The sequence below is a fragment of the Gekko japonicus genome, unplaced genomic scaffold (assembly GCF_001447785.1).
Source record: "Gekko japonicus isolate JY-2015 unplaced genomic scaffold, Gekko_japonicus_V1.1 scaffold158, whole genome shotgun sequence".
Classification (NCBI taxonomy): domain Eukaryota; kingdom Metazoa; phylum Chordata; class Lepidosauria; order Squamata; family Gekkonidae; genus Gekko; species Gekko japonicus.
In genome coordinates, this window is record NW_015170279.1 from 1,361,294 (window position 1) to 1,386,795 (window position 25,502).

The 25,502-nt window shown below is 47.4% G+C and overlaps 1 protein-coding gene across 1 annotated transcript in view; it reads left to right on the plus strand.

Annotated features, from left to right (window-relative positions):
- The window catches only part of TNR (tenascin R), a 138,593-nt gene that overhangs the window by 66,902 nt on the left and 46,189 nt on the right, over nucleotides 1–25,502 (plus strand). The window contains exons 8-10 of the mRNA XM_015417743.1: nucleotides 1,818–1,907; nucleotides 7,009–7,272; nucleotides 8,672–8,938. Of these exons, the coding sequence (XP_015273229.1) occupies nucleotides 1,818–1,907; nucleotides 7,009–7,272; nucleotides 8,672–8,938 (621 nt within the window). The remainder of the gene's footprint in view (nucleotides 1–1,817; nucleotides 1,908–7,008; nucleotides 7,273–8,671; nucleotides 8,939–25,502) is intronic.

Below are 25,502 nucleotides of genomic sequence, written 5' to 3' on the forward strand. Positions count from 1 at the left end.
GTCCATTTTCTCAAACTCACATGGGTAAAAATGATCCACAAAAGCCAGCCAATCTCTGACACTCTGGAGTCGACTTTTTCCTTTTATCGGTAAATGATATGGTGTAACACTTCGAGGTGGGCTTTTGAAGCAATGATCCAAACACAGTGTAATTTACTCGCGTTAGGCCAGGAGGCAGACCATCGTTTTTGAGCGAGTTGGAAGTCATATGAAAAGTATATCTTTGCCTGTGGTGGATTTGGGCTCTTTCCTTTCATTCCACAGTTGCCTCTGTCCCTGGAGTATCAGGGCAGAACTAGATGCTACACCCAAACTGGGACTTCCCATGAAATGATCTTCACCATTTAATGTTTTGGCACAGTAATCTATGGCATTCCGTTATGCATTCCCCCTCCCCTGTGAGCAAATGGGGTCAAGGAAAGGTGTGTTACGACACAAGCTGGTAATAGTGTGTCTCTGTAGTGTGGCAATTAGTGTTATTAGACTAGGAACGGGGAGACATGGCTTTGAGTCTCTGCTCTTTCATGACACTGGGAAGACCCTCTTTCTCAACTGGTTTTAACATTTGAGAGCCAGTGTGGTGTAGTGGTTAAGAGCTGTACTAATATCTGTGAGATCCAGGTTCGAATCCCCGCTCGTGCCATGGAAGCTCGCTGCGTGACTTTGGGCCGGTCACACTCTCTCAGCCTAACCAACCTCTCAGGGTTCTTGTAAGGATAAAATGGAGGAGAGGAATGATATAAGCCACTTTGGGTCACCACTGGAGAGAAAGGAGACGTATAAATTAATTTAAATCACTTTCCAGCTGGGAATCCACATATTTGAAAGACCGCTCCTCCCTGTATAGGCCTGTTCATTAAGTTCAGTTGGCCCAATGCCTTCTGTTGGAAGTAGCCCCCATTCGTTAGGGGGACCGGATTTCCATAGGGTATTGGGCATTCTCTCTAGAATGGCCTGCTATTGGAAGTGTTGGGGGGCCCCTTGCTGGCAGGCTTTAGAAAGCTCTGCATTGCTCCCCTATTTTAGCAAGTGGGTGGAAATCAGACCTCCCTTGAGCTCACACAACTGTAGAGCATTCGGACATATGGCTGCTGAGTTTCTGCTCCTGGCGATTTTTTAAAAAGCATTGTTAGGTTTACAGTATGTACGGGGGGGACTGATTCTTAGGGCTAAATTGTTTTCATTGCTGCAGTGATGGTTGTTTTCCCCCCAAAGCATTTCATCCTATTGTATTTCAGCAGAGTCTGGAAGCCACTTGGTGCACAGGAAAAGCAAGATAAACTTTTTAAAAAATCGACGCAAACAAATAAATACATTTTATAATGTCTGAATGCCTTTTGTTATGGTGACAAGATAGCAGCTGCTTGGAAAATGCAGAATGTGAAGCAGTGCAAGCAGATACCGCTATACAGATAAGAGTCATCAGCCTAGGGGTACTTTTGGGATTTTAGGCAAAATGGTTGCCACGTGAGGGTGAGACCAATCACGCAATGGCTGTCGCAGGGGCTGGATCCAATCACAAAACATGGGGAGGGCTTTTTTTACAAAATGTTAGGAAGATGCCTGCCTTAAAAACAGCTATGATGGAGGCAGCTGTTTCCAACCAGTGCTCCCTGCAGACCCAAAGGTGATACTTCCTGAGCTCTTCTGAAGAATCTCTTATGCTAGCCTGGAAGAAAGCCAGGGTCAGTTCTTTGCTTTGGGGAAGAAGCAGGGGTACTGGCAGGTGCCACAGCAGCCCAGGGGTATCCCTGGTATAGATGGGAATAATAACACTTCACTGCTTAACCTGTGGCTTTTTGTGCATCCATATGCAGATTTGGTACCAGGGACAGAGTATGGAGTTGGGATTTCAGCTGTAATGGATGGCAAACAAAGCGTTCCAGCTACTATGAATGCAAGGACTGGTGAGTGAATTCTATATTGCAGTAAATCGCAGAGCAATGGTGAGTGAAATTGCAAGGCCTGTGTGAAAGGAAATGCTACAGTGATGCCTTGGAAATCTGGGTCGTACGTTCAGCATGAAGCAATCATGACTTCAAAGACCACCTTTCCACATCACAGTGTATTCACAGGAATGAAGGCATGCGTGAGCACAGCAAGCCACACCTGAATTCTCTAGGCATAGCAGTGAAATGTACTATATCCAGGCTTTGGTACCAAATTCAGGAGATTTTGGAGCTCTCTGGTTCCATGTAGGATCTATTGAGATATGTATGTATGTAATGAGGTAGCAAGCTGTTACAGCACATGTATAGATCAGGAAGATCTAAGATGTAAGTCTTAGCTGTCAGACTAAATGGATAAGTGACAAAGTGCCAGGTGTTAAACAAGCAGGTGCTACTCCTTGTGGTAGTTAGGAGTGGGTAATTAGTGTGCCCTGTTGTTCATTGGCTGATTGATGTATATATTGTTTAGGCTTCATAAGCCACTTTGGGGAGACATAGCTCTCTCTGACCGAGGTATGTTATGCTGCATGACAGTCTGTATATCCTCTGTATATAATAACCATTATTGCACTATAAACTTTTGCCTTTTCACCTCCAGTCGGTCTCCAGGCTTCTTATTAACTGCACCCAATAGGGTTATGGGCCCAGCCTGGCAGTAGACTGCACTGGTGAGTGGAGGCTCTAAGCTGGAGCTGCACAATGGTGGAGCAGAGAATGGATGAGTGACCCTGACTCTGCAGAACCTGTATGACTTCATATTTGGCTGATAGCCCAAAAATGTTAATTGCTTGGTCCGGGCACTCCCTTTCCTCCTTAGTTTCCGAGGAATGTGCACCCAAGCTTTCATACCAAAGGTTCTGAGGAAACTTAGGCTTGGATCTCTGTTATACAGTACTCTGTAGGGTATGTCATCAATGGCTCTTGTCCACAACCTGTTGGAAAGATAACATGCAGCACACATTGCTTCTGCCCAAAAATGTGATTTTAGCCCAGCATCAGCCAACATGGCATACATCATGGTTTGTAAAGTTTGTTCTTTCTCTCAGCTAAACCATGTTCACTAGGTGAAGCTGTGTTGGTAACTCTCTTCACCACACCATTAAAGTTACTCTTAGCCCCACAGTGAAGATCTTTGGGCAGTGGTGGCAGCTGCTACCAGAGCAACATTTTTTAAAAAAATCTGCACAGGTGATCAAATTGCCAGTGGCCAATCAGAAGCCTTCCTGGGGAAGAGCTCCACCTGGCCCTGCCCACTTTCTAAAAACACTTGACAGGAGCCAGGAAGGGCATCAGCAAGCACCATGATGTCCACGGGCACCACTTTGGGGACCCCTGTGCTAGGGAGTCTCAAAGCCCTGACATGTACTAGTGACATGCAGCATCCCCCAGAGCTTATAAGACTCTCGGACTTGCACAGGCCTCTGATGCTCTATGCAAGCAAGCATACCTGGTGGCTGTTTTGGAAGTTCTTGAAAAACTGCAAGAGAGGAGGGGTCAGTAGCTAATGCTTCCAGGTAAATCCAAAGGGGTGGTGTTAATCTCACTCCCATTCTGTCCCTAGAATCATAGAATTGGAAGGGACCTCCAGGATCACCTAGTCTAACCCCCTGGAGCCTGGAGGTCTCTCCCCACGTCCCCAAGTGAGAATCAGAGGTGGCTTGCCATTGCTTTCCTCTGCAGGGTCTTCCTTTGGCGGTCTCCCTTCCAAGTACTGACCCTGCTTAGCTCCCGAGAACTGACAAGATCAGGCTATACTGTGCTGCCTTCCTTCTACTCCCCGGCAGGCATCACATTACAGAGCTAGGGTTCAGTGTTCAGAACACTGGCCCTAATTACTGAAGTGCTCTTTAACCACTTCTTCCTCTGGTGTTCTCCCCTCTACAACTCCTTTGTTCCCTCCCATGGAAGAGCTAAGGCAAATGAGAGTGAGGAGCTAAGGTGCTTCGACAGAGAGCTCTGCCAGAATCTCTTTTGCCGTTCACACTGGAGTCAGGCAGAGACCTTAACAAGAGCCCTTTTCCCTCTGAAAGAGCATTTTTCCAGGGTCTTCAACGGAGCAGCTGAGGTGCATAATCAAGGAAGAGAGAGTGCCCTGTCTGAGCCTGGGTTGTTTTTCCACACTGGAGAAGACAGAATTCAAAAGAGTATACCAACATCATTCCGGCAGAGGAAATCAGTCATTTTCTTAAAAAATAAACAAACTGTTATTTTGTTTTAGAAGCATTTACAGCCAGCATTTCAGTAGGAATTCAAACAGCTTTGCCTTTATGTGGTGTTTACACAATGATCACAGCTGCAAATATAAAAGCCTGGCTTCGCTTTCCGGGATATTGATTCCTAGATTCCCAGATCATACTGCTCCGTTCCAGCCAGCAAAATTCACTTTTGTTCCATATTAGCTTTTGACAGCTAGTCTAAATGTATGGTGCCACAGGATCTCTTAGATGGCTGGAGAAAGGGCCCGTACTTGTATTTATTATTTCTTATTATTTAATAGTGACCTGGGTGGCCCAGGCTAGCCCGATGTCATCAGATCTTGGAAACTAAGCAGGGTCAGCCCAGGTTAGTACTTGGAGACCACCAAGGAAGTCCAGGGTCATGATGCAGAGCAGGGCTATTTTTGGGCAGGAACACACAGGAACGGAGTTCTGGCTGGCTTCAGAGTTGGCCACACCCACTACAGCCAAAACCTCTGCATACATGGCTACAGAGGGAAGGCCTGGAGAGTGACCCCCCCCCGGCGACTCCAAGGCGGGCAGGCTGGGGAGGCTGGAAGGATTGGGGAGGCATTTAAATGCCTCCCCATGCCTTCCCTGGCCGGCTTGCCGCAGGACGCTCGGGCAAACCAAGGGAAGTCATGGGTGTGGTCGAATATGCTAATGAGATGTGCTGTCAGGGTGTGGCCTAATATGCTAATGAGTTCCTGCTGGGCTTTTCCTACAAAAAAAGCCCTGATGCAGAGGCAGGTGATGGCCAACCATCCCTGTTTGCCTCTTGCCTCGAAAACCCATAAGTCAGCTGCAATTGGATGGCACTTTCCAGCAGCATTATTCAATAACTCTTCTCCTTAGGTCAAGCTGCTAGCAACTCAGGCCCGGGGGGACTGGGTGCACCTTGCTTGGGGAGGGGCTGTGGCTCAGTGGTAGAGCATCTGTTTGGCAAGTAGAAGGTCCCAGGTTCAGTTCCTGGTATCTCCAGTTAAAAGATCTGACAGTAGGTGATGCAAAATATCTCTGGCTGAGACCCTGGAGAGCCGCTGCCAGTCTGAGTAGACAATACTGACTTTAATGGACCAAGGGTCTGATTCAGTATAAGGCAGGTTCATGAATTCATGAAATAGGACCAGCCCTGGTCTCACTACACATTATATTGGGTTGCCTCTGCTTTTGTTACTGAGGCTGACCCAGCAGTCAGATCACCCAGAGACTGATGAATTTCTGATTTCAGCATGGCATTTTTGATGACTTTCAGATTTCAAAACAGAGTTTGAGTCCAGTGGCACCTTTAGGACCAATAAAGTTCTATAAGCTTTTGTGTGCAAGCACACTTCATCAGAATGGTTGTCCATTCACTTTGGATAGTCTTTCTGCCACAGTAAATTTGTTTTTTTAAATAAAATAAATTTTATTTAGTGCCTTCTCAAAGCACAATACCACCAATATCAGAAAATGGCTCATAGAAATACATAGTTTGTTGGCAGCATGTGGAGAAACATAGAAGACACATCAACAAAGGCTCTAGCAGTGCAGTCGTAGTGTGTCACAGTTAATTTGTACAGGATTGGAGTTCCTATATAATTGTGTCTAGGTTGGATTCTATCCAGAGTTGATGACCAACTTAGATCTTTATTTCACATGACCTGAGTAAGAGTTCCCATTGAAATGGACAGAAATCCAGTTGCTCGTAGTCTTGTTTTCTGTGGTTTGGACTCGTAAATGTAAAGTCATCTGCTCACACCTGATTGCATTCCTTCAGGAAGTCACATCTTTGAACTTGTTGGTGTTGTATCAGACTTTAACCCTAGTCAGGCTATCTTTGTTGACATACACCTTTAATGGTTATGTTTATTGTACCAAGCTATTTTTATCGAGCTATTTCTTGTTAAACCGTCGAACATTCATGTTAACTTAGTAAAACTGTATGGTTGAAATTGTTTATAGATTAAAAAGAACACACATGTGCTTGAAAAACAGTTTAAAAATTATTTATTCCTTCATCAGTATTGTTACTTTAGTTTGGTGAGAGAAGTGTTCAGTCCTGTTCACGGTGTTTTGCTCTTCTTATCGGGTTACACTCAGCACCGCAGTCTTCCTTTTCGTATTGCACCATCAATGTAAGCAGTCACCATACACCCATGTTATAGAATCATCCTCTTCCCCAAAGGCAAAAGAGGTGCCAGAAATAGGGGACTGTCCCTGATAATTAGGGACAGATGCTCAGAAGTATCTGTTGGCCTACACAGGCATGAACAGTTAATGGAGTTTTTTCATCTGCACAGGCCACTTTCTGTAAGTGTGGCCCAGCCATCTCAAGTAGGTTCTGTGGTCACACTGTGGTGGCTGGCACAGGTGGACCGAGTGCTAGAGAGTCCAAAGTAGACACTGCAGGTGGATGATTTTGGACATGCACAGATTGTCAGTTATTTCATGTATTATTGGTTGCTATGAGGAGGAGGATGCCATTTAGTTTTTCTGCATCAGGTGCTAAAAATCTCAAGTAAGCCATGGTGGTAGGAGAAGAATGCAGTACCCACCTCTGTGGTGACTATGAACCCATGACAAAATACAGACCTCTCCTCTAGGCTGTGGCTTGGGAACCCTTAGATGTGATGGCACACAGGAGCGGCTGGCAACTCTACGCAGAATAGACAGGCATTTCTTTTCTGCTGCCCAGGCCAAATTTACATTCCATGGCCTCATTTCAACAGAAAGCCCTCACACAATATCTTCTTGAGGAGAATTTCGAGAAGAATGTTTTTCCTCTAAGACTTGTACATTCCCATACATTTCTAGAATGCTAGTTACAGCTTACCTTTTAAAATCTTCTTCTCCTGCTTTAGAGCTCGACAGTCCCCGGAACCTTATCGTGACCGCTTCTACAGAGACATCGATCTCTGTATCCTGGACCAAAGCCAACGGCCCCATTGATCACTACCGGGTCATTTTCATGCCTTCCTCAGGAATGGCGTCTGAGGTTACCGTGCCCAAAGAGAAGTCTGAGCTTACGCTGTTGGACTTGGAGCCTGCGACAGAGTATACCATCTCTGTCATCGCAGAGAGAGGCCGTCAGCAGAGCCTAGAGAAGACAGTGGATGCATTTACAGGTACTGACTCAGGTTACATCAAGACTACTTCTGAGGGTCATCTTGAGTTACTTGAGGAACTATGCAATGGGGTCTCCCCCAAAGTTCTGTTTTGGGACTAGTCCTACCATTTGTTTATACTTGATCAGCAGTCAGGGATGAGTAGGGTGATAGCCAGCTTGGAAGAGGACACCAAATTATCCAGGATGGAAACCCCAAAAGACTGGAATGTTCCAAATGCTTCTGTCCAAGTTGGCATCGTGAAAAAGGTAAATTCCATGCTAGGGATTATCAAAACAGGGACTGAAGTTAAAAGGATGCTGTAATGGTCCCTGTATAAGCTAGTGGTGTGGCTCCATCTAGAATACAGTGCTGTGTAGTTTTGATTTCAAGAAAGATATTGTAGAGCCCGAAAAGGTTCAGAAAAGGACAACCAAAATGATCAAAGGGTTGCTGTGCCTCTCCTATGGGGAAAAGATGAAGTCTTTAGGGAGCCTCAGGGTGGAAAAATAGGAGAGTGTGGGGATACAATAGAGGTTTATAAAAGTATGCATGGGGGGGAAACCATATGGTTTTCCGCCCGACGATCTGGGCCATGCCCCCAACATGAGCGACGTAGCACGTCACTTCCTGTGACGTGCTGGTGGAGCGCGCGTGCACACGTCCTGGGAGAGCTCCCGGAGCCCGGCAAGGCTCCCCCGCCAGCAAGGGTGAGTACACTTGGCAACCCTACACTCAGAGCAGCCATGGAAGAAACACACACACACACACACACACCAACATCACATATGGCACTACATCACTTCTGGTAAAGAAAACGGAAGTGACATAGGATAGCTCGAGGAATCACCAGAAACTCTATTGGGTCTATAATTCTACTGATTCCTAGAGCTACCTATGTCGGTTCTGGGGGTTTTCCCCCCACCACAGCCAGAGTTGTGCACTCCATATCCCCACTCACAGCCTTCCCACCATTTGCCAAGCACTGCCTGGCAACCCTACCTGGAAGATACAGATCTGGACACTCTTGACCCTAATTCCAAGTAAATGAAGACTTCCTCTGGTTACTCCTTTGTCACTTTGCAGTTACATAGAAGCCCTCCTATTTGAAGAGGGGCTGTAGCTTTGTGTCAGAGCATCTGCTCTGCGTGCAGAAGGTCCCGGGTTCCATCCGCAGTATCTCTAGTTTAAAAAGGGGCTCAGGTAGGAAGCAGTGAGAACTTAGGGCCCTAACCTGAGACTCTGGGGAGCTGTTGCCAATCAGAGGAGACAATACTTGCCTTGATGGACCAAGCATTCTGAGTATAAGGCAGCTTCATGTGTTGAATGCTTATCGTCACTGCCTGGGTTTCAAGGCTGAAGAAGGCCCAGCCCGTCGTTTCCTCAGGTTTGCAGCTCTCTCTTGTGTTCTTGTTTCCAGGGTTCCGACCAATCACGCAGCTTCACTTTTCTCATGTGACTTCCTCCAGCGTGAACATCACTTGGAGTGACCCCTCTCCTCCTGCTGATAAGCTGATACTAAACTACAGCCCCAAAGACAAAGAAGAAACCAAGCAAGTGATGCTGGACCCCACCAAGAGACATGCCGCCTTGACTGGCCTGCAACCATCCACGGAGTACATTGTATCCTTGGTGGCTGTCCACGGCCTCATCAGCTCTGAGCCCATCATCGGCTCCATCACAACAGGTAATCAACTTATAATTAAAAGGCACAAAAGGCCCAGCACACAAAAATCATATGAATCGATCCAATTATTCTGGTTGTAGCCAGATAAAAAACAGAAGCTTCTGAAATAATTTTAAAAAATTGAAATCACAGAGCAACCGATAGGCGAGGTTGACTTGTCACCATCTTGTCACGCCTTCTAATCCTCTGCAAGCTTTAGCCCCAGGTAAACAGAGAAAGGTTCTCTCCATCATCCATTAATATGCTCTGTCTTCTTGGTCAGAGACCCACTGGGGTGAAGCGATTAGAGTGTAACTCCAGGACCAGGAGGATCTACGGTTCAAATCCCAACTCAGCCATGACACTTGGTGTGTGACCTCAGGCCTTTCTCAGCAAAACCACCTCACAGCATTGTTGTGAAGATGGATGTGGGGGGGAAACACATACACTGCCCTGAGCTCCTTGGAGGAAGATCAGGATACAAATGGATAGACAGGTCAGAAGAGATTCATTGTTTCAGTGCAGAGAACACGAAATACTTGGGTTTGAGCCACTCATCAAAGTAAGATCTAGTATTTTACCATTTAAAATGAAAAGTGCCGTTCAGTCCTGGGGGGGGGGGGGGGTATACGCTTGGGTCCAGTAAAGAGTAAGCAGAATTGTGCTAAGCTCATTGATGTTTGCACAAAATCTTGTGCAGCACCTAGCACTTTCCTCCTTGTGCCCAGAAATTAACTGCTCAAGATCTTGTGCAAGCAGAAATGCAAGAGGGTATACAATAACTTTAACTTAGCACAATCAACTACCATTGTCTTTTTCTTGAGCTTCTACTTGCTCAGGAAAACTAGTGCAAGCAGAAATTTTGCGTGGATCCAACCCATTGTTTCCAACTGTCCCTGTTTCCCAGAAGCAGTCCTTATTTTTAAATCCCCTTCATGGTAAACCCCTGGACCTGTTTTACTGCTTGAAAAGACTTCATGGATTCCTTCTGAAAATTTTGTTCAGGTAACTACCCATTCTCAGCATTTCAACTCTTCTTTTCCAGATCTCAGCAAACTAAATCTCACAGGGGTGTGTCTGTGAATGCATCCTGGTCTAATGCACATGCAAATAAATAGACACACATCAGCACTTGCTATTTTTATTTATATTTATTTATTTATTGGTAAATTTATACCCCGCCCTCCCCAGATGAGCTCAGGGCGGCTAACAGATGGGCACATATGCCAAAATTCCACAGGTAAAAACGGAATAAAACAAGCAATAAAACGATCATTCCTATAAAATACAAGTGCTCTAGATGTCACAAATAACAACAGATGGGGGTCACACATAACAAAGTGGTCCCAGAGCGACACGATCGACTCCAGGTGGTACAACGATCCGTCCTTCCTCCCAGGGCCGTCTCGTTCCCCGATGACACCCACTCCATTGAGTGGTGGTGGTACGGTGATGGTATAGTGATGGTGGAGGCTTATTTCACAATTACCAGTTTGAGAGGTTTATGCTGAATGATTGCTGATATATTATGGGTAATTGTGTTTTTCTTTGCTTTTAAATCAGTACAGGAACATATTATTGCAGCGTAAATGCCTACAGTATTCTGTTACTGAGCAAAAGCCTGTTGGATGCTGGACAGTGTCTCTATCTTGTCTCTCTTACATATGGGGAGTTTTCCTCTCTCCTTTGTTTTCCTTCATGCAATCAGAATAAGCTCTAGTGCTTATACTTAAAAGAAGAAGAAGAGGAGGAGGAGGAAGAGGAGGAGGAGGAGGAGGAGGAGATTGGATTTATACCCCGCCCTTCACTTGGAGTCTCAGAGTGGCTTACAAACTCCTTTCCCTTCCCCTCCCCACAACAGACACCCTGTGGGGCTGAGAGAACTCTGACACAAACTGCTCTTTTTCAAGGACAGCTGTGCCAGAGCTTGTGACTGACCCAAGGTCACATCAGCAGGTGCAAGTGGAGGAGTGGGGAATCAAACCCGGTTCTCCCAGATCAGAGTCCGCACACTTAACCACTACACCAAACTGGCAATAGTTTTGTATCTGGTTGACGTACACTGTACTAATTGCAGGTTGACTTTTAACATGGTGTTTTATTTATTTACATAATTTAAACTAAATAACCATTGATATATAATTAACAGAACTCATTATTGTATTTGCATATTATATTACAGATTCCCCTAAAGAAGACCAGTGGCAAAATGCATAGGGAATTTTTAGCTGAGTAATAAAATGTAATTTTTACTCTACTTGCACCATCTCTCTTGGCCTTACCTTTTATCTCTCAGTGACTGGTGCAGCCCTTTTATTCTTCCATTGCTTCAGGTAGAAAAGAGCCTTCAGGAAGGATGTGAGGGTGACAGAGAGAGAAAGATCTCAAGTAGCAGTACTTGGCTTGAGAGTGAGAATGCTGGTGCTGTCCAAAATACTAGGGCAATCAATGAAGTTGATGGGCAGGAGATTCAGGACAGACTGAAGGAAATACTACTTTACACAGAGAGTGATTAAAATGTGGAATTCACTGCCAGAGGATGCAGTGGTGGCCACAGGAATAAACAGTTTTAAAAGGCAATTGGATAGATCCATGGAGGACAGTTCTAACAGTGGCTACTAGCCATGGTGACTAAAGGGACCTTCCATGTTCAGAACCAGTAAACCTCTGAATCCCAGCTCCAGGAGGCAACATCAGGGGAAGGCCTCAGCCTCTGGGTATGTTGTTGGACCTCCAGAGGAGGTAGTTGCCTACCGTGTGAGACAGGATGCTGGACTAAATGAACCACTGATCCGATCCAGCAGGGTTCATCTTACGTTCCAGCAAATGCCAGCAAGTCATAGCTGATTTATGGTGACCCCATGGGGTTTTCGAGGCGAGAGACAAACAGGTGCTCTGCCTGCCTCTGTGTTGCAATCCTGGACTTCCTGGGTGGTCTCCCATACAAGTATTAACCAAGGCCAATCCTCCTACAGGGAGGGAGGGAGGGAGGGACATCCTCTTGATTTAATATTAAAATGTGGGAAGGAATAGAATGAGCAGAAGTTGCATCTCAATCCATTTGACCTACAGCAGATTGTCTACCATGGGAGAACTGCTAGTTTTGTTGTTGTTCAGTCGCACAGTCGAGTCCGACTCTTTGCAACCCCATGGACCAGATCACGCCAGGCCCTCCTGTCTTCCGCCGTCCTATGCCTCAGTAAATTAATTTGACTTAATTAAAGGTCCCCATGAGCCGTGTTCCCTCTAAGCTGAGTTAGTGTGAGCTAGCTCACAGTTTTTCAGTCTCTGGCTCACACCTTTTTTGTCTTAGCTCAGGAGCAAACTTAGCTCCAGAGCAAACTAACTGATGCAGTAGCCATATTGCTTGTCACAACTTTAATGCCAGCAGCTCACAAAGTAGATTTTTTGCTCACAAGACCCCACAGCTTAGAGGGAACATGACTCCAAGAGTCCCAAATACAAAGGAGGCAGCCTCTCACATCTATGCATGATTTCCTGCTCTGAGCTTCCTTCATTCCCATCACCCCGTTCTGTCCCTCTCTGCATCGGATGCAATGCTATCAGGGCAGGGGCTCTGCAGAAATACCCCCACTCTCGTGGTGTGTGCGCTTCCTGTGGCATCTCTGCAAGAGATACTGCTCCGGGCTAGTCTCCTTCCGGTCAGGAGGAACATGGAAACAGGCTATGATTTTAATCCTTGCACACTCCAGAAGTCAGTCTTTCAGACTAGAAGACTGAGTTACATCTCAGGTTATAATTCATAAAGATAATGTGCCTTGGGTCTGACCCTAGCGAGACACTGGAAGATTCAGGAATGGGTTTCTAATTTTTTTTATTTAAAAAAAAAAAACAAGTTAAATAGCAGTAGTGGGAGAGATGTGGATTCCCACTTCCCCCTGGTGGCACCCCTGCCACCGTTTGGCCACACAGTGGATTAAAGGGATTGTTAGTTTCATGTCTCCCTTTGCTATCATAAACACACCATTCAGCAGCACCACATGATACATCCCAAAGCTTCAGCTTCCCTGCCAGCTCATTTGTCCTGGTCTGCTGCTACAGGAATCTTCACGACCATCCTTCTGTTTCCTTGGTGGTGAGTGTTCCCTCCCCCCCCTAAATGCAATACAAAGGGGATTATATGTTTATGCTTGGCTAAACCTAAAATCTACAGAGCAGCCAAGAAACCAGATTTGTTTAGTGCACGTTCATTTTGAAATCCCCTAGCAAAAAGCCACCATCATCTGCTTCTGAGGTCTCATTCTTGCTGAGGTGGTAAACCTCTTTTGAATGCACCTCTGTAAAAAACTATTTCCAAGTTAGGGTTGCCAACCTCCAGGCAGGGATGCCAGTCTCTAGGTAGGCCAGATAACAAATATATACACTGTAAAAACCTTTTTTGTAAATTAATGTGTTCTGTTTGTTAGCTGCCATCTTATAAAGTGCATTGTGTGCTATTATAATATCCTGAAACAGGTATATATATTCATTACATGCAATAAACAATGATAATCAGTTCATTCAGTATAATAACTACCAGTCAATTTACATCATTTTTTTCAAAGTCAAACCCTATGGTAGATCTCCCAGAATTATAAAGATCAGCTCCACTGGAGATATTGGCTGCTTTGGAAGATGGACTCTATGACACACCTTCCTGAGGTCCCTCCCTAAACCCCAGGCTCCACTCCCAAATCTTCAGGAATTCTCCAGTCTGGAGTTGGAAACACTATTCCCAGTGCACAGAAAACTAGCAAGTCAAGGAAGAGGCTGGGCTAGAATCCATCTCTGGAACATCTCGTTGTCCGAGTGCAGTGATTTTTTCTTATGTAGAGGAATGTTCAGTAGGGTTGCCAGCCCTGGATTGGGAAATACCTGGAGATTTCAGGGGCGGAGTCTGGGGTGGGTGGGGTTTGGGGAGGGGAAGGAAGCAGGGCATAATGCCATAGAGTCCACCCTCCAAAGCAGCTTTTTTTCTCCAGGGGAACTGATCTTGGTCATCTGGAGATTAATTGTAATAACAGAAGAGCTCTAGTTGCCACCTGCCAAACTTGACCATTCAGTGTAGTGGGTCTCCCATTGCAGTGTGAACTGGTACTGCCCAAGTTTGCTAACTAACTAGGCCAAAGGCAGCAGCGTGCATTTATTTTATTTTATTTTTGGCCCCCCCGAAGGGGATTTTTTATTGCTTTTCTATAAACTACGAAGAAAATAGGGAAGGGAATCTAATATCTACGGGAGAAAGGAAAGTTAACCACTAAAAATCCAAGTAGAGAAGATCATTACATAAATTTATGAATTGCTTAATCTAATCTATTAATAATACAATGAGCTTGAATGTTTAAATTAGCCAATATTCCCCAAAACCCAATATCAATTACTGTTTAAGACAATCACAAAAGCATCAAACTTAAATGTAGCTTCTTAAAGGTGGAATTCAGAGTCCCTCAGCATCTCATTTCTTGGCATTTCTTTTCCTCAAGTCATAATCTCTTTTGGGGGCCGCAGCCCCCATCTCCAAATTAGAGTCCTCCTCAGTAGTTGAAGAAGAGTTTTCACCACTTTCTTTATCCTGGTCATCATCTTTGTCGTCTTCTCCGGACCTTCCCAGTTGCTGCTTCAAGAACTCATTTGCTTTCTTAACAGAGTCAATTCTTTTTTTTCCATTTATTCTGAAGAGTAGGCCTTCGGGAACCAACCATTTGTAGTGTATGTTGTTTGTTTGTAAAAACAATGCCAATTCTTTGAATTTCTTCTTTCTAATTTCAAATGGAATGTCTTTTAGTATCCATATAGTATTACCGTTGATTTTCAGGGGGATTCCTGATGTTGTTTTCAAAATTTGGTCCCGCACATGTCTTTTTGACAATCTAACCACTATTTCTCCTGGCAGATTATTTTTCTTAATATATTCCAAATATGATCTATAGACCACATCCATTTCACTTTGAAGATATTCCATTTTCAGATCTGCCACTGGTGCAAGTCAGTCACCCAACACTTGTTTTAGATTCTCTCCTTTTGTCTCTGGAACCCCTTGGAATCTCAGGATAAAGCTTGCTTTTTCCATTTGTAGTTGCAAAAGCTGGGATTCATCAGTACATCTTTTCTTTTCCAACTCCTTTACACGCTTTTTCACCTTTTTAGATTTGGCACTAACTTTCTTCAGTGTTTCTGCTCTTTGCTCTGTTAATTTCTTAGTTTCATTCAGTTCCAGTTGTTGTGCAGCAAAGTTCTGGTTCAAAGTAGTCAATTGCTGATTGATGTTTGTCATCTGGTCCAGCAAGAGGGCGCAATGATTCAGCTAATAGCTGTGAAAGCTCGTTGGTAGCTTCTGGTCTCAGACTTCTACTTCCTGAAGGAGGCTTAAGCTGTGATGGTTTCTTTTTCTCACCTCTCCGCCCCGCCAATTACGAGGATTGTTTACTTTTAGAAATGTTTGCCAAAGTCTCTGTTTTCCACCAGAATGCTTTGCTGCGCTCTTGTGTGCTTCTTAAATCAGTTCTGTGGCTTTTACGTCCAGCGCCCTCTTTTTAAAATGATCTGCTTGGATATTGCATCTGGGAGTTCCCTCCCCCACTTGCTTAAATCAGAGGGGCTTTCTAGCCAAAACTCGTTGTTTTGCTTTCACCACGACTCACAGTTCATCGTTGATCCTAGGTCCTCAGGTACGTGTAAAACACCTGATCTTCAAGCGCTTGTCCCGATCAGCAACTCTAGAGCCATACGGTCGCACAGCAGCAGGACCTTCAGGGCGGAGGGAAGCCTCGATTCTCGGGCATCCAGCCGGAAAAGAGGAAATCCCTCAAAAGCCCCATGGCTAGAAGCCCAAACACAAGGGCTCCAGGGGGTAGCGGACAATCGCACCCCCTCCTATCCACTGGCGTTCAGATCGCGACCCCAGGAGCTCACCAGGGTCGCGTCTGCCATCGTGCCGCCAAAACCCGGAAGTCCTCAGCAGCATGCATTTAGACATGTTGTGTGGCCCAGTTCTGAAAGACATGCAAACATTTAAGCTTCCTCAGCTTCAATACTACAAGACATCAAGACATCATGTCCAAAAGCTGCCTCTGGGGCTCAAGTGCAAAATGGCCTACACCCACTACACATTACTGTTTCTTCCATGTTTATGTTAAACGTATTTTTCTTTTGTTAATGCAACCTCTAGGATTGCTTTAACAAGGAGGAAAGATTTCAAGGGGAGTGAGGGACAATTTAACTCTTTCCCTCCCTGCCATTTTCTTGCTGGGAAAAGCCACCCCCTTAGATGTTTTTATCACCACTGGGGAAAATGTACAGATACCTGCATTTTCTTTTCAGCAAATGTGAAAACAGCTTAAGGTGGAGGAAAGAGTTAAAGTTTCCCTCTGTCCCCATTCCATTCCCCTAGATTAAACATGCTGAAAGCTAAACTTGCAAAAGAAAAGAAAACATTGTATAAAAACGCAGAAGAAATGGTAATGTGAAGTTGAGCCCTGAGCTGGGTTGACCAACTAGTCCAATCTCATCAGAATTTGAAAGCTAAGCAGGATTGGCCCTGGTTAGTGCTTGGATGGGAGATTGCCAAGGAAGTCCAGGGTTGCTATGCATCTCTTGCCTTGAAAACCCGCTGGAGTCACCAAAAGTCAGCTATGACTTGACGGCACTTTCCATCACCAGTTGAGCCCCACAAGAAAAGAAGCTGGTGCCTATTTTAGCTCATAGAACCAGTATAGCTGCAGCCTTTCAGATAGACAACACAGGGGGAAATAGTCAAGAGCTAATTGTTGAAGTTTCTTTGGCTTTCCTGAATACCCAGAGGCCTTTTGGGGTTCTAGGGTAAGTCTTCATTTTTATTGGGAGTCAAGATTTACAGTGAAAGGTGACTTTGATTAATCCAAACACCATGATCTGACATTCTCAGGAAATCAAAGACAAGACCCAGGTGGCTTGATTAAAATAATGGCTCAGAAAAAGGTGATTCTTTTCTTTTCTTTTTTATTTTTCTCAGTTGTTTAATTCACAAGATGAATTATCTGGCTTTGAAAAACTAAGGGGAAAAACTTGTCTCCCCCATGAATTATCAAGATCATTAAGACATGCAGTAAGAAAGTTGTTCATTTCAGGTGTGCTTACGATACCACAAACCCCACGTACATTAAATCTGCTTATTTCCCAAAATTAACAGAAGATTAATGTTACGAGACACCCCAGCTGTTTGGAAAATAAAGAACAGACTTGAATCAGATGAGAACTGCCTGTAAAAAATAAGTACTGAATAAACAAAAAGGTAATTGTAAAACTAAACCAAATAGAAGTACCCGTACCCGAAGATTAATTAGACTTAGGATCCAAATAAGATGTACAAAGACTTAACAAGGTATGAAAGAGATGTATAAAGAAATTTTGGGAGGTCTGTGTGAAAAACCTTTAGTGAGGCTCCTCTAGCGGGTATCCTTCCTTCCTTCCTTCCTTCCTTCCTTCCTTCCTTTCTTCCTTCCTTCCTTCCTTTCTTTCGCCTTAAGAATCCTGGATTTGCTGCTTCTTTAACTATTTTTATCATATGTATGAAGGAATATACAATGGTTGAATGTGCGAAAGGCTGATATCAGAAATCTATTATGTTTAATTGGGAGGAACTTTCAAGGAAGACTTAAAACCTTAAGGACTGTGTTGAAGGAGAGATTGTGGAATGAAATGGAGAATGGAAAACATGATAAATTATTTAAGATTAATTGCATTGATTGACAGGGAAATACTAAGTACTGGACTGAATACCCTAAAAATTAAAGTATTTGTAACATCTTATTTAAAAAAAAAAAAAGAATAACAATGAAAAAAGTCAGAATACAGAGCAGTTCAGTGCAGTCTCCCCTCCAAAGCACAAGTGTAATCTGCAGTCACATCCAGTGTTCCCTCTAAGCTGAGTTAGTGTGAGCTGGCTCACAGTTTTTAAGACTCCGGCTCACACATTTTTGTCTTAGCTCGGGAAAGATGGCTCCAGAGCAAACTCATTTATGCAGTAGCCAAATTGCTCACTCACAACTTTAATGCCAGTAGCTCACAAAGTAGAATTTTTTGCTCACAAGGCCTCCACAGTTTAGAGGGAGCATCAGTCACATCCTCTGAACTCCAGTGGGATACTGGAAGCTGGTTCTGTAGAGAGGGGAATGTCAAGGTCACGGGCAGTTCTTACTGTCCTGAGGCCTAGAGGGTCCACTGCTGAATCTAGAGATCTGAGCTGTAAAAGCTGGTTGCTGAATTGCAGAGGATAGTGTTCAGGCAAGGGCAGTGGGAGGCTTATGGCATTTATACCACTCCCAGCAGTGTCCTGTTACCAGTCAATCTTAGGGGGACCTGATGCTGCAGACTTCTGTTACTCTTTGTAGCTAAAAAAACACATGCAGACCATAGGGGTTCACTAGCCTACCTTCCTGCCTCTGCGGTTCTTTCATGGTTCAGCCCCAGCCATCCCACTTCCTAAGTCTCTTACAAGCAACAACTAATCCATTGTTTCTATTGGGTCCTTTTGACTCTTCTTAACCAGGGCTTTTTTGGTAGAAAAAGCCCAGCAGGAACTCATTAGCATAATAGGCCACACCCAACAGCAGACACTAATTAGCATATTAGGCCACACCCTTGAAAGCACAGAACATTAGCATATTAGGCCACACCCCCATGTTACCAGAAGTGTGGTCATCCAACCACACCCACCTCTTGCTTCTTATTCTGTTTACCTTGTTGTCAAAATCCAGAGGGTTTTTTTGTAGCAGGAACTCCTTTGCATGTTAGGCCACACACCCCTAATGTAACCAGTTCTAATGAGTTTCTGCTGTTGGGTGTGGCCTATTATGCTAATGAGTTCCTGCTGGGTGTGGCCAACTCAGGAGCCAGCCAGAACTCCGTTCCTGTGCATTCCTGAGGTACGGGGGGCGGGGCACATGACGAAGCCCCGCCCCCTGCTTCCGGCCGCCCCGCTTCCGGCCCTCATTCAGCCAGGAGGAGGCAGGAGAAGAGGGAGGGTAAGTTGCTTCCTCCCTGCCTCTCCCCACCCCTGCCTGCCTGGGACCAGGGAGGGCCTTCGCGGGGCTTCCTTGCACTCCCGCCGGCCTTGCAGGTCCACCGCCGGGCCCCTCATGGGGCTCGGCAGTGGAGCTGCAAGGCCGGTGGCGGCGGCCAGGACCATTGGGGGCAGGGTGTGTGGCCTTATGACACACTTCTGGTGATGTCAGGGGGTGTGGCATATACTAATGAGTTATGTTAATGAGTTCCCCTAGCTCTTTTTCTACGAAACAACCCCTGATTAGAAGTCAAAACATTGCAATGAAGAAAGTGAAGTCAGATGGTCTCAGCCTTCTTCCTATTGCCTAGAGTATCGATGGATACTGAAGAAGTTTTCTTGACCTGGCTATTGAGTTCTGTTGACTATATTTTCTTGAGCACAATGGAAGATACACCTCAGTTGTGCATATGTTAGTTGTGGCTGAGCATTGCTTCCGTTGCCTGTCCTGGATGCATCTCTGGATGCTTTTCGTAATCACCATCCCCTTGCAGCATCAGAATCAGTGCCTTAAATGAGGAATGAAATGTATAATCATGTTAACTGACTTGCCAATTACTATGATAAATGGAGCAAAGCCATTCCGGTTAGACCTCTGCAGATATACACACACAATTATGCTTTGACTCGCATTTTTAAGGTCTTCTCATCAACAATGACAGCTACACAATTACTTTTTTTAAAAAATGATGGTCAGGTTCCAAGGAATAAGCAATTGTTGCTGAAAAGTGTCACCTGGCAATTTTGCTGTGACTACCCTTTTTTAAAGTTAGAATTTGATGTACATTTTAATCATCAGTAAAGAGGCAACACTGACATTCATTTGTTTAAATTTAGCTGCTCAAAAGCCACCTCCATCTCTGCCACTATTTCATTCCCATCTGATATAGCCTTTGTCTTAGCATTATGTTTTTTTCCTAAAGAAACACAGTATTGCGAACAAGAGGCTGGTGATTACAAAATGGCAGCTGTGTGGAGCTCCTTTCTCCCCACCCATCTCTGATGTCAATACACTGTGCATTTTGTCACCTTTGCTGCATTAGCCGCTGATGTATGGCAGCAGAGGTAAAGGTAAAGGTTCCCTTGCTCGAAAGCCAGTCGAATCCGACTCTAGGGTTGCGGTGCTCATCTCCGTTTCAAAGCCGAAGAGCCAGCGCTGTCCGAAGACGTTTCCGTGGTCATGTGGCCAGCATGACTAAACACCAAGGCACACGGAACGCTGTTACCTTCCCACCAAAGTGGTACCTATTTATCTACTTGCAACTTCTTGCTTTCGAACTGCTAGGTTGGCAGGAGATGGCAGCAGAGAGGGATGACCAATTAAATGATATCTGCAAACATTGGGTATTGTACTCTGTGTTAGTGGGGTGAGACCTTGTTAGCCAAATTGCTCTATTTCTTGGGGAATTATGATATTAATGAGCAATTGGCATAACTATAGGATCAGACCTGTGTATCCCAGAGTTAGAATTCCCAAGAACCCAGGAATAGCCACAGAGACTGGGTGGCTAAAATAATGATTTCTTTACTAAAGATTCACAAGCATACAAACAATATTCAAACATTCACATAGACAATACAGAACTAAGGAAGCTGAGGTGATTGACAGCTGATAGAGGGGGTCAGTGGTGGGATGATACTACCTGTCCAGACGTGCAGAGGTCCATGAAGAAGGGATTATGGCCTAAACCCAAAGGGTTTAGGGGTGAACTGCCAGTTGGCATCAAGGCAGAAGCACACAGTCTGAGCCCATGTGCTCACTGGGATATAGACAGGGCTATTTTGGGGTAGGAACGCACAGGAACGGAGTTCCGGCTGGCTTCAGAGTTGGCCATGCCCACTACAGCCAAAACCTCTATGTGCCTGGCTACGGAGGGAAGGCCTGGAGAGCAACCCCCCGCGACTCCAAGGTGGGCGGGCCAGGGGGGCCCCTGGAAGAATCCGGGAGGCATTTAAATGCCTCCCCGTGCCTTCCCCAGCCCGTCCAAGGGCCGGCTTGCCTGGGCTCCCTGCAGCCGCGGGGCGCCCAAGCAAGCCAAGGCAAGGTGTAGGGGTGTGGCCTAATATGCTAATGAGATGTGGTGTCATGGGTGTGGCCCAATATGCTAATGAGTTTCTGCTGTTGGGTGTGGCCTATTATGCTAACAAGTTCCTGCTGGGCTTTTTCTACAAAAAAAAGCCCTGGATATAGACATTGGAAAACATTGCAGACCAATGGGCGGCCCTGGGGGCTGGTCTCAGGTGAGAACAATAGATTACCTGGGCCAATGATGAGTCCCAGGGGTGTGTGGCATCAGAATGGGCAAGGCCGGGATGTGACCAATGAGCTTCCAGAGAGGCAGAGTCAGGCTTAACAGTATTCTTGATTAAAGCAGCCAGGTGCTGGGTGACTCTACTGGGGCTAGTTGAATGAGTTTTCCAACCACTAATGGTCCTGCCATTGCAGTTGAATAGGTTCCCAGATACAGGCAAAAAGATGAGAGATGGGTCCCTGATTAGCATCAGGAAGGATCGTTAAACATTTGAATGATTGATTGGTTCATCCCGGTATCCTGAGGGACAGAGGAGGAAAGACAAGTATTCAAACAAAGAATTATTGGAGACAGGGTTATTCGCCAGGTGGCCTGTGAATAGACTTTAGAAATGTAGATACTTCACCTGGTGGAACTCATTGTTATTCCATAGCATATCTCTGCTAGGTGGAGGGGGAAGACTGTAAGTTTTCTCTGCTGTTGCCTTACGAAACCTGCATATGAAATCCCTTCTTGCAGAGTAGTTGCAGGCTTACTCTGTGGTTCAAGCTGAGAGTGCTTGACTTTTGGGGACTTTGGTTCAGGTTAGAAAGCGGGGCATCCCTGCTTTGGGGCTACCCAAGAGTAAAGGCAGCGCCTCTGGCAACAACCTGACACATCACTGCCATTTTCAGCAGCAGTCCCACACTCTTCCTAATATAGTTCTACCCTCTGTTACCTGGAGAAAATGATCTCTCTTACTTCAGGCTAGAGGCTAACAAAGAAAAAGTTTAGAAGTTGGGAGTACTGTGATGGAATTAATGGAAGCTGTTGTGCGCGTATGCTCCTTTCCTTGTCCCACTCTCAGCTCTGGCCAAACAGGTTTGCTGCTTTATGAAGCATTGCAGAACCCCGTAAAATGTGTTCGATAGGAGATAAATAGAGGGGATAAGCACGCACACCTCCTGCTCTCTAAAAAGGTATCTGTTTCCAGCCCCGATCTTCAGTCAACAGCTAGGGTTGCCAGATCCCCTGTGGTCACCAGTGGGGAGTGAGGGTTTGTAATGTATGCAGCCTGACATGCCCGGACTTGCCCGGGCTGGCCAGGCACAACTCTTCAATAGCTTCATGTCCAAAGACAATGGGTCCATAGGATCCTAGCCAGCCCAATCAAAGGGCCAGCTTCTCAGCCGGGAGACCAATGGTCGCCCGGTTACTGTAAATAGCCTATCGGGAGTAGGGGGTGTGTTTAGGTGTACTTGGTGGCGGGTTTTCTGAACATATATAACCAGCCTGCGAGCTGGTCCCTTCGTCTTTGTCCTGAACTAAATAAAGGTATGCTTAGCTGAAATCACTCTCCGTCTGCATACTTTTCACTGGCGACGAAGGTGGGATCCACGACCCCATGAACAAAGACCCGGACGCCAACGCGAGCACCGCACCGAGCCCCGACGCCGAGACCTCCGGGAACCGCGCCGCTTCGCTTCCCAGCTCTCCGGCAACCGCTCATCGCGCAGCTCCCGGCTCCGCTTCGCTCCCTGCTGACCCCGAGAGCAGCAGCGGCCTCCACAACGCTCCCGACGCCATCGCCGTTCCAGAGGCCACCCCACCACGTGGCTGCAACACAATGGCGACCGCGACCGCAACTGAAAGCCTGCCCGCTTTCGATCTCTCCCAGCCCTCGCTGTGGGACACCTGGCTGGACACGCTGGAGAGCCGCTTCACCATCCACAAGGTGGTGGACGACGCGATGAAGAAGGCTTACCTGCTGAGCCACTGCGGAATCCAGACCCATCGGCTCCTCAAGGACTTAATCTCGCCCAAACTAACTAAGGACGAGTCATACAGCTCCTTAGTCCAGGCCCTGACCGACCACCTGGCTCCCAAACCCACGAAGTACGTGGAGCGGTTGGACTTCTTCGCAAGAGTTCAGGCCTCCGGCGAAACCACCTCCGATTTTCTGGCGGCGCTGCGGAGCCTGGCGACCCGGTGCTCCTTCCCCAGCCTCGACGATACCCTCCTGAACCAGTTCCTCGTCGGACTCCGGGAGCCGAAGCTGCAGAGGAAACTGGTGAGCCAGAACGATCTGAGCCTGGACAAGGCCATCCGGGAGGCCTCAGCATACGAACAAGCGCGACAAGACCGCCGCGCCAAGGCGGTCCACCGTACCCAAGTGAGCAGCGGCTCCGACGTCTCGGACCAAGAGGAAGTCCTACAACTCCGACAGCGGACTCAGCAGCGATCAAAACACGTATCCTCCAGGACCTCCAAGGCCCCGTCTCCAAGTCAGTGCGCCAGCTGCGGGGAGGATCACGAACGCAGGTCGTGCCGTTTCCGGAATGCGGTCTGCCGTTCCTGCAACAAGGCAGGACACATCGCCAAGGTCTGCCGGTCCAAGGGACAACGACCGAGATCGGCCACCCACCAGACCACCGCGGAACTGCCCCTGGAGCTCCACACCGTGTCGTCCCACTTTCCACAGCACCAGGTCTGTAACCTGCCCCCCGACGGCCCAAATAAAATGCATGTGACGGTCCTCATAGAGGGAGCCCCCTGCACCATGGAGATCGACACCGGGTCGACCTACTCCATAATATCCGCGGACACGCTCCGTGCACTGTGTCCTCGGGGGGGGCCACCACTACAGAAGTCACGGGGTTTCCGGTTACGGGACTTTAACAAAAACCCCGTGGCGGTGGTGGGCTGGGGCAAGTTCCGGGTCCAGTTTCAGGGTTTCAAGGGCCAACTGGACCTACTGGTTGTGGACCGGCCCCTCTCCAGCTTGTTGGGACTGGCCTGGTTCAAGGCCCTGGGGCTCTCCGTTACGGGCATCAACCAGGTTGGAGCGCAGGATTTCGGGGCGGTGTGCGCAGAATTTCCCCGCATCTTCGATGGGACCCTGGGGCGGTACACGGGCCCTGCCATTTCCCTGGACCTAGACCCCGCGATACGCCCCATCCGCATCAGGGCCCGGCTGCCCCCGATCTCCATGAGGCCGAAGGTGGAGGCCGAGCTCGATCGCCTAGTTGAGCAAGGCGTGCTAGAACCGGTGGCGTCGGCCCGGTGGGAGACCCCCATTGTCACACCACTCAAGCCGAACGGGGACGTCCGCATCTGCGCGGACTATAAATGCACCATAAACAAAGCCCTGCAGCCCCACGCGTACCCGGTGCCGGTAGTAAGCCAAGTGCTGGCAGCCCTGGCAGGGGCTCGGGTGTTCGGCAAACTGGACTTGGCCCAGGCGTACCAGCAGCTACCGGTGGACGCCGCCACGGCCGAGGCACAGACCATTGCGACCCACAAAGGGGCCTTCAAGGTGCACCGCCTCCAGTTCGGGGTCTCAGTCGCGCCGGGGATCTTTCAATCTTTTATGGATTCCCTCCTTAAAGGCATCCCCGGAGTTCAGCCGTTTCTAGACGACGTGCTGATCGCCGCGCCAGACCCCTCGTCCTTCGCAGACCGTCTGAGGGCCGTTTTACAACGCTTCGACGCGGCGGGCCTCAAGGTGAAACGGGAGAAGTGCCTACTGGGGGTGCCGCGGGTGGAGTTTCTGGGCTTCGCGGTGGACGCCGCCGGCCTGCACCCCTCCCAGGACAAGGTAGAAGCCATCACACACGCCCCGGCCCCGAAGTCCAAAACGGAGCTACAGGCGTTCCTAGGCCTGGTGAACTTCTACCACTCCTTTTTGCCCCTGAAGGCGGCCGTCGCGGAGCCGCTCCACCGCCTCCTCGACAAGTCGGCGCAATGGGCCTGGGGGCCACCACACGACGCAGCTTTCCAAACAATAAAGGACCTCCTGGTCTCTAATGCGGTCCTCGCCCATTTTGACGAGGCCCTTCCCGTGGTACTGGCGTGCGACGCTTCCCCCTATGGGGTCGGGGCGGTCCTGGGGCACAGACTACCGGATGGTCGCGAGGTCCCGGTGGCCTACTACTCGCGGACACTGTCGTCGGCCGAGCGCAACTACGCGCAGATCGACAAGGAGGCGTTGGCAATCGTGGCAGGGGTGAAAAAATTTCACCACTACTTGTACGGCCCCTGCTGGGCCTCCTCGCACCCGACCGGCAGACACCGCAGATAACCTCGCCCAGGGTGCTACGCTGGTCCATCTTCCTGGCGGGGTATGCGTACGACCTCGTCCATCGGCCCGGAAAGGCGATGGGCCACGCCGACGCACTGAGCCGCCTGCCCCTACCTCCAAGGACAAGACATTGGGGAGGGTCTTGGACTGGGTGGTGAGGGGGTGGCCCGAGGCCAAAGGAGACCAGGACATCGCCCCGTTCGCCACCCGGAAACACGAACTCTCAACCCACAA